Source organism: Mustelus asterias, chromosome 7 (genome assembly GCF_964213995.1).
Source record: "Mustelus asterias chromosome 7, sMusAst1.hap1.1, whole genome shotgun sequence".
Lineage (NCBI taxonomy): Eukaryota > Metazoa > Chordata > Chondrichthyes > Carcharhiniformes > Triakidae > Mustelus > Mustelus asterias.
In genome coordinates this window covers 13,573,291-13,586,111 of record NC_135807.1, presented here as the reverse complement: position 1 = coordinate 13,586,111, position 12,821 = coordinate 13,573,291, and the positions used below count along the sequence as shown (strand labels likewise).

Here is a 12,821-nt window from a genome sequence, read left to right as displayed (position 1 = left end):
CATTTTTTGCCTAGTCCCACTGACCTGCACTTGGACCATATCCCTCCACACCCCTCTCATCCATGAGCCCGTCCAAGTTTTTCTTAAATGTTAAAAGTGACCCCGCATTTACCGGCAGCTCATTCCACACTCGCACCACTCTCTGCGTGAAGAAGCCCCCCCTAATATTCCCTTTAAACTTTTCTCCTTTCACCCTTAACCCATGCCCTCTGGTTTTTTTCTCCCCGAGCCTCAGTGGAAAATATATTAGCTTTCCTGCCACCAATCCCCATTTGAGTGTTGCTGTATGTCCTTCATAGATAGATAGTTCATAGAATCCCCACAGTATAGAAGGAGCCTATTCGGCCCATCGAGCCTGCACCGGCAACAATCCCGCCCAGGCCCTCATACCCCACGTATTTACCCTGCTAATTCCCCTGACACTAAGGGGCAATTTATCATGCCCAATCAACCTAACCCGCGCATCTTTGGAGTGTGGGAGGAAACCAGAGCACTTGGGGGAAACCCATGCAGACATGAGGAGAACGTGCAAACTGCAGAGACAGTCTTGAACGTTTACAGATGAGGACAAGGCAGGAAGTAATTAGAAAGAATAACCAAGCATATCTCAATCATTGGGTAGCAGTTTTAGCTCCGAGTCTGAACATTGTGGATTCAAGTCCCGCTTCAGAGACTTCAGTACAAAAATATAGGCTGGTGCTTTAGTGCAGAACCGAGGAAACACTGATAAGGTATGATCTCTCTCATGAGAAGTTAAACTAAGGTCCAGTCTATCCATCTCAGGTGGATATAAAAGATTGCAGGAAGAAGAGCAGGGGGTGTTCTGACTGATGGCCTGGCCAACATTTATGCTTCAACCAGATTATCTGGTCATTATCACATTGCTGTTTGTGGGAGATTGTTGTGTGATTGGCTGACTTGTTTCCCTCATTTACACCAGTGACTAAATTTACAAAGATTTTCTTTAACTGTAAAGCAGTTTGGGACATCCTAACGTTGTAAAGGGCGCTATATGAATTCAAGTCTTTCTTTATTTCAGAAGGATGAAACGCCTGCCTTTTAAGGAAACAACTATTCAACATGATAAATGGCAGATTGCAATCTCGACCTCCATCATGTTCCACATGAAAGGCTGCTACAGGAGTGGGAGTTCATGGTAACGTTGAGAGTTAGGGAATTCCAAAAGCATTGGAAGCCCGACATTGTAAATGGAACCAAATGAATGCAAGTCTTTATTCATTTTCATTCAGCCACTGGGATCACACAGTTATTGCTTCTTTTTACAATGGGAGCACCACAAAACCTATGATGCTGACTTCGTCCTTCTCAGAAAGCAGCAAGGAACACTCGGCGGAGGATTTAACTTGAGTCAATTACTGAATAATTTCATTTTTAAGAAGACAATAAAGCATAATTCTCAAACTAAAAACAGTTAAAAAAATTATAAAATTACTTGAACATTTCGAGAAAATTGGTACAATCATAAATTTAAACAAAAAATTCTTTTTCCTGTGCGGAAGCTTGCTTTGTTACATTGGAACAGTGGCTACACTTCAAAAGTATTTAATTGGCTCGAAAGTATTTTGGAATTGCCAGGAGGTCACAAAAGCACTAAATAAATGAAAGCTTTGTTTCTTCAGCATTCCAACTGCCAATCTTATCGAGATTGGCAGATCATCAGAGACCAGGTATCAAACCTACATTGATCATGGTTCATATAGTTGTTAGTCGTTGGGTAAATGCTGGCAGGCAACATGGAGCCTGTAATTTTGGTTAGCCGTGTATCTGACATGGGAGGAAACCCACCAGAGGGACATGGATCCAGTACAGAAAGTGCTTCAGCAACCTGGTTATGACTGAAAAGGTGAGTGGCAAGTAACATTTGAGTAACAGGCCTCGAACTCTAAATGTAACAGCATGCAGACAAGCTGAGCAGAAAAGGACTCATGAAGCCAGAGACTCAGTTTAAAGAGGTAACTTTTATTTAACTAGCAGCCACTAGGAGACCATCAAAGGGTCAGGGCAGCTCTGAGACAGAGCAGCTAGACCTCTCCGATGAAATCTGATGTTTGCAATCCAAAACAGATCATAGAAGAATCATAGAAACCCTACAGTGCAGAAAGAGGCCATTTGGCCCATCGAGTCTGCACCGACCACAATCCCACCCCGTCCCTACCCCTTATCCCTACATATTTACCCGCTAATCCCTCTAACCTACGCATCTCAGGACACTAAGGGGCAATTTTCGCATGGCCAATCAACCTAACCCGCACATCTTTGATCAATTATCAATTATAGGTTTTTCTTATTAATTACTCCCACCTTTAATCAGCTTTAAATCAATCATCTTCAATGTACATAAATCAACAATAATACCTCTCATATACCTTAGCCAATCGCATTTTACTCTCTGGCATAATGGCGTTTTATTAATCCGAAGAATCCGGAAGCTAACTCCTGCCTTGGTTGCCGAGTAACCTCAGATGCTAGCCCAAAGTTCAAATGAACATTCCCAAGAGTTCCCTTTGAGGTCACTGCCAAACCAGATTAACACATGACTCCACGTCTGGGCATGCATCCATTTTGCCTGGACAGTGAATAAACCCTATTCATGAAATATGATTAAGTATTCTAAATGTTCTCTCTGTCCGAAACTTCACTGATAAATCTTGCATATTCTCAAGGCCTAAACATTCTCTTGGAACTCACTTTCTTCTGGAATATGGCTTTGCCCTAATCCCTTTTACCATGATGCTTCACAGCAAATTACTCTTGGCTAAAATGAACAATATAACTTTAAAAATGCATTAATACATTCAAAATATCAGCAGATGTGTTTTAAAATCATAATCACTTGTCTAAATCACTTACTGCATCTCATATGTGTAAACTGCTTTCTAGCTCAGATTGTAGAGATGCCGGTGTTGGACTGGGATGGCACAGTAAGAAATCTCACAACACCAGGTTAAAGTCCAACAGGTTTATTTGGAATCATGAGCTTTCAGAGCACTGCTCCTTCATCAGATGAGTGGAGAGGTAGATTTCACAAACATGGCCTATATAGACACAGACACAATTGCAAGATAATTGTTGGAATGCGAGTCTTTTCAGGTAATCAAGTCTTTACAGGTACAGACAATGTGAGTGGAGAGAGGGATAATCACAGGTTAAACAGGTGTGAATTGTCTCAAGCCAGGACAGCTAGTAGGATTTTGCAAGCCCAGGCCAAATGGTGGGGGTTACATGTAATGTGCCATGAATCCAAGATCCCGATTGAGGCCGTCCTCATGCGTGTGGAACTTGGTTATCAGTTTCTGCTCGGTGAGTCTACAATATCATGTGTCTTGAAGGCAACCTTGGAGAATGCCTACCCGAAGATCAGAGGCTGAATGCCGTTGACTGCTGAAGTATTCCGACTGGAAGGGAACATTCCTGACGAGTGATTGTCACTCGGTGTCCGTTCATCCGTTGAACGGATGTTTGTGAAATCTACCTCTCCACTCACCTGGTGAAGCTCATGATTCCAATAAACCTGTTGGACTTTAACCTGCTGTTGTGAGATTTCTTTTTAGCTCATAAGTTTGTTTTAAAAGTAATTTAACTGAATGCCGGTAGTCCTGTCAGTGCCTTAATGTCTATTGGTTTAAAAATCATCCTAACCTATTAGGGCTCTCCCTCTTTCACCGACAGTCTGCTGCGCGTGTGTATGTCAGACTTCCTCCCTCCACACACACATAGCACACACTGTCAATCCCCCCAACACACACACAGCACAGTCATACCCCCTTCCCCCACACACACACAGCACAGACACTCAGACTCCCTCCCCCCCCACATATATATATACACACACACACACAGTCAGACCCCTTCCCCCCACACACACAGCACAGTCAGAACCCCCCCACACACAGCACAAACTGTCGGCGAGTGTCTGTCAGACGCACTCACGGCGCAGACAGACAGCGGGCGAGTGTCTGTCTGACGCACTCACGGCGCAGACAGACAGTGGGCGAGTGTCTGTCAGACGCACTCACGGCACAGACAGACAGTGGGTGAGTGTCTGTCTGACACACTCACGGCACAGACAGACAGCGGGCGAGTGTCTGTCAGACGCACTCATGGCGCAGACAGACAGTGGGCGAGTGTCTGTCAGACGCACTCACGGCGCAGACAGACAGTGGGCGAGTGTCTGTCAGACGCACTCACGGCGCAGACAGCGGGTGAGTGTCTGTCAGACGCACTCACGGCACAGACAGACAGCAGACGAGTGTCTGTCAGATGCACTCATGCCGCAGACAGACAAGGGGCGAGTGTCAGACACATGCACAGACAGTCAGTGGGTGAGTGTCAGACACACGCACTCACAGCACGGACAGACAGCGGGTGAGTGTCAGACACACAGACACACAGCCCAGACTGTCAGTGAGTGTCAGACACACACAGACACACAGCCCAGACTGTCAGTGAGTGTCAGACACACACACACAGCCCAGACTGTCAGTGAGTGTCAGACACACATACAGCCCAGACTGTCAGTGAGTGTCAGACACACACACAGCCCAGACTGTCAGTGAGTGTCAGACACACACACACACACACAGCCCAGACTGTCAGTGAGTGTCAGACACACACACACAGCCCAGACTGTCAGTGAGTGTCAGACACACACACACAGCGCAGACTGTCAGTGAGTGTCAGACACACACACACAGCGCAGACTGTCAGTGAGTGTCAGACACACACACACAGCGCAGACTGTCAGTGAGTGCCAGACACACGCACACACACAGCGCAGACTGTCAGTGAGTGCCAGACACACGCACACACACAGCACAGACTGTCAGTGAGTGTCAGACACACACACACAGCACAGACTGTCAGTGAGTGCCAGACACACACAGCACAGACTGTCAGTGAGTGTCAGACACACACACACAGCACAGACTGCCGGTGTCAGACACACACACAGCACAGACTGTCTGAGCGTCAGACACACACACACAGCCCAGACTGTCAGTGAGCGTCAGACACACACACACAGCCCAGACTGTCAGTGAGCGTCAGACACACACACACAGCCCAGACTGTCAGTGAGCGTCAGACACACACACACAGCCCAGACTGTCAGTGAGCGTCAGACACACACACACAGCCCAGACTGTCAGTGAGCGTCAGACACACACACACAGCCCAGACTGTCAGTGAGCGTCAGACACACACACACAGCCCAGACTGTCAGTGAGCGTCAGACACACACACACAGCCCAGACTGTCAGTGAGCGTCAGACACACACACACAGCCCAGACTGTCAGTGAGCGTCAGACACACACACACAGCCCAGACTGTCAGTGAGCGTCAGACACACACACACAGCCCAGACTGTCAGTGAGCGTCAGACACACACACACAGCCCAGACTGTCAGTGAGCGTCAGACACACACACACAGCCCAGACTGTCAGTGAGCGTCAGACACACACACACAGCCCAGACTGTCAGTGAGCGTCAGACACACACACACAGCCCAGACTGTCAGTGAGCGTCAGACACACACACACAGCCCAGACTGTCAGTGAGCGTCAGACACACACACACAGCCCAGACTGTCAGTGAGCGTCAGACACACACACACAGCCCAGACTGTCAGTGAGCGTCAGACACACACACACAGCCCAGACTGTCAGTGAGCGTCAGACACACACACGCAGCCCAGACTGTCAGTGAGCGTCAGACACACACACGCAGCCCAGACTGTCAGTGAGCGTCAGACACACACACACAGCCCAGACTGTCAGTGAGCGTCAGACACACACACGCAGCCCAGACTGTCAGTGAGCGTCAGACACACACACGCAGCCCAGACTGTCAGTGAGCGTCAGACACACACACGCAGCCCAGACTGTCAGTGAGCGTCAGACACACACACGCAGCCCAGACTGTCAGTGAGCGTCAGACACACACACGCAGCCCAGACTGTCAGTGAGCGTCAGACACACACACGCAGCCCAGACTGTCAGTGAGCGTCAGACACACACACGCAGCCCAGACTGTCAGTGAGCGTCAGACACACACACGCAGCCCAGACTGTCAGTGAGCGTCAGACACACACACGCAGCCCAGACTGTCAGTGAGCGTCAGACACACACACGCAGCCCAGACTGCCAGTGAGCGTCAGACACACACACGCAGCCCAGACTGCCAGTGAGCGTCAGACACACACACGCAGCCCAGACTGTCAGTGAGCGTCAGACACACACACGCAGCCCAGACTGTCAGTGAGCGTCAGACACACACACGCAGCCCAGACTGTCAGTGAGCGTCAGACACACACACGCAGCCCAGACTGTCAGTGAGCGTCAGACACACACACGCAGCCCAGACTGTCAGTGAGCGTCAGACACACACACGCAGCCCAGACTGTCAGTGAGCGTCAGACACACACACGCAGCCCAGACTGTCAGTGAGCGTCAGACACACACACGCAGCCCAGACTGTCAGTGAGCGTCAGACACACACACGCAGCCCAGACTGTCAGTGAGCGTCAGACACACACACGCAGCCCAGACTGTCAGTGAGCGTCAGACACACACACGCAGCCCAGACTGTCAGTGAGCGTCAGACACACACACGCAGCCCAGACTGTCAGTGAGCGTCAGACACACACACGCAGCCCAGACTGTCAGTGAGCGTCAGACACACACACGCAGCCCAGACTGTCAGTGAGCGTCAGACACACACACGCAGCCCAGACTGTCAGTGAGCGTCAGACACACACACGCAGCCCAGACTGTCAGTGAGCGTCAGACACACACACGCAGCCCAGACTGTCAGTGAGCGTCAGACACACACACGCAGCCCAGACTGTCAGTGAGCGTCAGACACACACACGCAGCCCAGACTGTCAGTGAGCGTCAGACACACACACGCAGCCCAGACTGTCAGTGAGCGTCAGACACACACACGCAGCCCAGACTGTCAGTGAGCGTCAGACACACACACGCAGCCCAGACTGTCAGTGAGCGTCAGACACACACACGCAGCCCAGACTGTCAGTGAGCGTCAGACACACACACGCAGCCCAGACTGTCAGTGAGCGTCAGACACACACACGCAGCCCAGACTGTCAGTGAGCGTCAGACACACACACGCAGCCCAGACTGTCAGTGAGCGTCAGACACACACACGCAGCCCAGACTGTCAGTGAGCGTCAGACACACACACGCAGCCCAGACTGTCAGTGAGCGTCAGACACACACACGCAGCCCAGACTGTCAGTGAGCGTCAGACACACACACGCAGCCCAGACTGTCAGTGAGCGTCAGACACACACACGCAGCCCAGACTGTCAGTGAGCGTCAGACACACACACGCAGCCCAGACTGTCAGTGAGCGTCAGACACACACACGCAGCCCAGACTGTCAGTGAGCGTCAGACACACACACGCAGCCCAGACTGTCAGTGAGCGTCAGACACACACACGCAGCCCAGACTGTCAGTGAGCGTCAGACACACACACGCAGCCCAGACTGTCAGTGAGCGTCAGACACACACACGCAGCCCAGACTGTCAGTGAGCGTCAGACACACACACGGAGCCCAGACTGTCAGTGAGCGTCAGACACACACACGCAGCCCAGACTGTCAGTGAGCGTCTGACACACACACGCAGCCCAGACTGTCAGTGAGCGTCAGACACACACACGCAGCCCAGACTGTCAGTGAGCGTCAGACACACACACGCAGCCCAGACTGTCAGTGAGCGTCTGACACACACACGCAGCCCAGACTGTCAGTGAGCGTCAGACACACACACGCAGCCCAGACTGTCAGTGAGCGTCAGACACACACACGCAGCCCAGACTGTCAGTGAGCGTCAGACACACACACGCAGCCCAGACTGTCAGTGAGCGTCAGACACACACACGCAGCCCAGACTGTCAGTGAGCGTCTGACACACACACGCAGCCCAGACTGTCAGTGAGCGTCAGACACACACACGCAGCCCAGACTGTCAGTGAGCGTCAGACACACACACGCAGCACAGACTGTCAGTGAGCGTCAGACACACACACGCAGCACAGACTGTCAGTGAGCGTCAGACACACACACGCAGCACAGACTGTCAGTGAGCGTCAGACACACACACACAGCACAGACTGTCAGTGAGCGTCAGACACACACACGCAGCACAGACTGTCAGTGAGCGTCAGACACACACACGCAGCACAGACTGTCAGTGAGCGTCAGACACACACACGCAGCACAGACTGTCAGTGAGCGTCAGACACACACACGCAGCCCAGACTGTCAGTGAGCGTCAGACACACACACGCAGCCCAGACTGTCAGTGAGCGTCAGACACACACACGCAGCACAGACTGTCAGTGAGCGTCAGACACACACACGCAGCACAGACTGTCAGTGAGCGTCAGACACACACACGCAGCACAGACTGTCAGTGAGCGTCAGACACACACACGCAGCACAGACTGTCAGTGAGCGTCAGACACACACACACAGCACAGACTGTCAGTGAGCGTCAGACACACACACACAGCCCAGACTGTCAGTGAGCGTCAGACACACAGCCCAGACTGTCAGTGAGCGTCAGACACACAGCCCAGACTGTCAGTGAGCGTCAGACACACACACACAGCCCAGACTGTCAGTGAGCGTCAGACACACACACACAGCCCAGACTGTCAGTGAGCGTCAGACACACACACGCAGCACAGACTGTCAGTGAGCGTCAGACACACACACGCAGCACAGACTGTCAGTGAGCGTCAGACACACACACGCAGCACAGACTGTCAGTGAGCGTCAGACACACACACGCAGCACAGACTGTCAGTGAGCGTCAGACACACACACGCAGCCCAGACTGTCAGTGAGCGTCAGACACACACACGCAGCCCAGACTGTCAGTGAGCGTCAGACACACACACGCAGCACAGACTGTCAGTGAGCGTCAGACACACACACGCAGCACAGACTGTCAGTGAGCGTCAGACACACACACGCAGCACAGACTGTCAGTGAGCGTCAGACACACACACGCAGCACAGACTGTCAGTGAGCGTCAGACACACACACACAGCACAGACTGTCAGTGAGCGTCAGACACACACACACAGCCCAGACTGTCAGTGAGCGTCAGACACACAGCCCAGACTGTCAGTGAGCGTCAGACACACAGCCCAGACTGTCAGTGAGCGTCAGACACACACACACAGCCCAGACTGTCAGTGAGCGTCAGACACACACACACAGCCCAGACTGTCAGTGAGCGTCAGACACACACACGCAGCACAGACTGTCAGTGAGCGTCAGACACACACACGCAGCACAGACTGTCAGTGAGCGTCAGACACACACACGCAGCACAGACTGTCAGTGAGCGTCAGACACACACACGCAGCACAGACTGTCAGTGAGCGTCAGACACACACACGCAGCCCAGACTGTCAGTGAGCGTCAGACACACACACGCAGCCCAGACTGTCAGTGAGCGTCAGACACACACACGCAGCCCAGACTGTCAGTGAGCGTCAGACACACACACGCAGCACAGACTGTCAGTGAGCGTCAGACACACACACGCAGCACAGACTGTCAGTGAGCGTCAGACACACACACACAGCACAGACTGTCAGTGAGCGTCAGACACACACACACAGCCCAGACTGTCAGTGAGCGTCAGACACACACACACAGCCCAGACTGTCAGTGAGCGTCAGACACACAGCCCAGACTGTCAGTGAGCGTCAGACACACAGCCCAGACTGTCAGTGAGCGTCAGACACACACACACAGCCCAGACTGTCAGTGAGCGTCAGACACACACACACAGCCCAGACTGTCAGTGAGCGTCAGACACACACACACAGCACAGACTGTCAGTGAGCGTCAGACACACACACACAGCACAGACTGTCAGTGAGCGTCAGACACACACACACAGCACAGACTGTCAGTGAGTGTCAGACACACACACACAGCCCAGACTGTCAGTGAGTGTCAGACACACACACACAGCACAGACTGTCAGTGAGTGTCAGACACACACACACAGCACAGACTGTCAGTGAGTGTCAGACACACACACACAGCCCAGACTGTCAGTGAGTGTCAGACACACACACAGCACAGACTGTCAGCGAGTGTCAGACACACACACACAGCACAGACTGTCAGCGAGTGTCAGACACACACACACAGCCCAGACTGTCAGCGAGTGTCAGACACACACACACAGCCCAGACTGTCAGCGAGTGTCAGACACACACACACAGCCCAGACTGTCAGCGAGTGTCAGACACACACACACAGCCCAGACTGTCAGCGAGTGTCAGACACACACACACAGCCCAGACTGTCAGCGAGTGTCAGACACACACACACAGCCCAGACTGTCAGCGAGTGTCAGACACACACACACAGCCCAGACTGTCAGCGAGTGTCAGACACACACACAGCCCAGACTGTCAGCGAGTGTCAGACACACACACACAGCCCAGACTGTCAGCGAGTGTCAGACACACACACACAGCCCAGACTGTCAGCGAGTGTCAGACACACACACACAGCCCAGACTGTCAGCGAGTGTCAGACACACACACACAGCCCAGACTGTCAGCGAGTGTCAGACACACACACACAGCCCAGACTGTCAGCGAGTGTCAGACACACACACACAGCCCAGACTGTCAGCGAGTGTCAGACACACACACACAGCCCAGACTGTCAGCGAGTGTCAGACACACACACACAGCACAGACTGTCAGCGAGTGTCAGACACACACACACAGCCCAGACTGTCAGCGAGTGTCAGACACACACACACAGCACAGACTGTCAGCGAGTGTCAGACACACACACACAGCCCAGACTGTCAGCGAGTGTCAGACACACACACACAGCCCAGACTGTCAGCGAGTGTCAGACACACACACACAGCCCAGACTGTCAGCGAGTGTCAGACACACACACACAGCCCAGACTGTCAGCGAGTGTCAGACACTCACACACAGCCCAGACTGTCAGCGAGTGTCAGACACACACACACAGCCCAGACTGTCAGCGAGTGTCAGACACACACACACAGCACAGACTGTCAGCGAGTGTCAGACACACACACACAGCCCAGACTGTCAGCGAGTGTCAGACACACACACACAGCCCAGACTGTCAGCGAGTGTCAGACACACACACACAGCACAGACTGTCAGTGAGTGTCAGACACACGCACACAGCCCAGACTGTCAGTGAGTGTCAGACACACGCACACAGCCCAGACTGTCAGTGAGTGTCAGACACACGCACACAGCCCAGACTGTCAGTGAGTGTCAGACACACGCACACAGCCCAGACTGTCAGTGAGTGTCAGACACACACACACAGCCCAGACTGTCAGTGAGTGTCAGACACACACACACAGCCCAGACTGTCAGTGAGTGTCAGACACACACACACAGCCCAGACTGTCAGTGAGTGTCAGACACACACACACAGCCCAGACTGTCAGTGAGTGTCAGACACACACACACAGCACAGACTGTCAGTGAGTGTCAGACACACACACACAGCCCAGACTGTCAGTGAGTGTCAGACACACACACACAGCACAGACTGTCAGTGAGTGTCAGACACACACACACAGCACAGACTGTCAGTGAGTGTCAGACACACACACACAGCACAGACTGTCAGTGAGTGTCAGACACACACACACACAGCACAGACTGTCAGTGAGTGTCACACACACAGCACAGACTGTCAGTGAGTGTCAGACACACACAGCACAGACTGTCAGTGAGTGTCACACACACAGCACAGACTGTCTGTGAGTGTCACACACACTGCACAGACTGTCTGTGAGTGTCAGACACACACAGCACTCACTGATAGTCTGTGCTGTGTGTGTCAGACACTCACTGACACTCTGTGCTGTCACACACAGCATTGACGCTGCTTCCGGGTTCCGCCCACGCTCGCCGCGCCTGCGCGCTCCCCGGGCCGGCAGCCCCGCTGCGCCTGCGCGCTCGGAGCCGTGTCGGACAGCCGGGCTGTGGGTTTGGATGTCGGCGGCCAGAGAGAGCGGGGGAACCGGGTTCCGAGGAAAATAAACTTCACCCAGCGGCGGGAGGCGAAGCGAAACAGATCCGGGGCAGAGGGGGATTCTACCCATCGCATCTTGGTCATGGAGGAGAAATTCGCCGAGATCGACGAGCAGAGCCGCTGGTCTCAGTCATACCTGGTAAGTTTGTAAAAGTTCTCATCAGCCGCACTCTCCCGCATGTCTATCCGAGTGTCTCTCACATCTCCGGTGTTAATGTGTGAAGGAAGCCGCCAGCGGGCCGCCTGACCCCCGCTTTCCGTTAACGGAAGCCAGGCCGCCGGGCGCGAGAGCCGCCGCGGCACTGCGCCTGCGCCTTGCCCTTCACGGTCTTTCTTTTTCGCCGACGGGTAATCGCTCCCTCTTAAAGGGGATGTTTCTTCCTTGTTGCAACTTGAACTTCACACATGGGCTGGTACAAAACACAACCGCAGACTGCAACGTTTAGAAAAACAACTCGGGGCTGCTGAACAGCTTCCAAGTCTCAGTCTCTGGGATTGACTGTCACTTTATCTTTTTTAGCTTACACTTGTTTCCAATTCCATTCCACCTCACCCACAAGTTCAAATAGGAAGACAGGTGGCTTCCTGCCAGAAGTCTGGCTTCTTTTCTCCCCTCCTTCTTCGATCGTGTTGTTTCAAAGTTTTTAAGTTTACTTATTAGTGTGACAAGCAGGCTTGCGTTAACACGGCAAAGAAGTT

The 12,821-nt window shown here is 52.7% G+C and overlaps 2 protein-coding genes across 4 annotated transcripts in view; one reads left to right on the top strand and one right to left on the bottom strand.

The window, feature by feature from the left end:
* seh1l (SEH1-like (S. cerevisiae)) overlaps positions 1–12,426 on the bottom strand; it is a 55,987-nt gene extending 43,561 nt beyond the window's left edge. The window contains exon 1 of the mRNA XM_078215680.1: positions 12,259–12,426. The gene's annotated coding sequence lies outside the window, so the exon portion shown is untranslated. The remainder of the gene's footprint in view (positions 1–12,258) is intronic.
* Positions 11,998–12,821, top strand: part of LOC144495566 (tyrosine-protein phosphatase non-receptor type 2-like) — a 73,260-nt gene continuing 72,436 nt past the window's right edge. The window contains exon 1 of one of the 3 annotated variants that reach the window (XM_078215681.1): positions 11,998–12,261. In XM_078215681.1, coding sequence (XP_078071807.1) covers positions 12,205–12,261 — 57 coding nt within the window. In that variant the 5' untranslated portion in view covers positions 11,998–12,204. The remainder of the gene's footprint in view (positions 12,262–12,821) is intronic. The other 2 variants (XR_013498286.1, XM_078215682.1) reach the window with 2 other exon arrangements.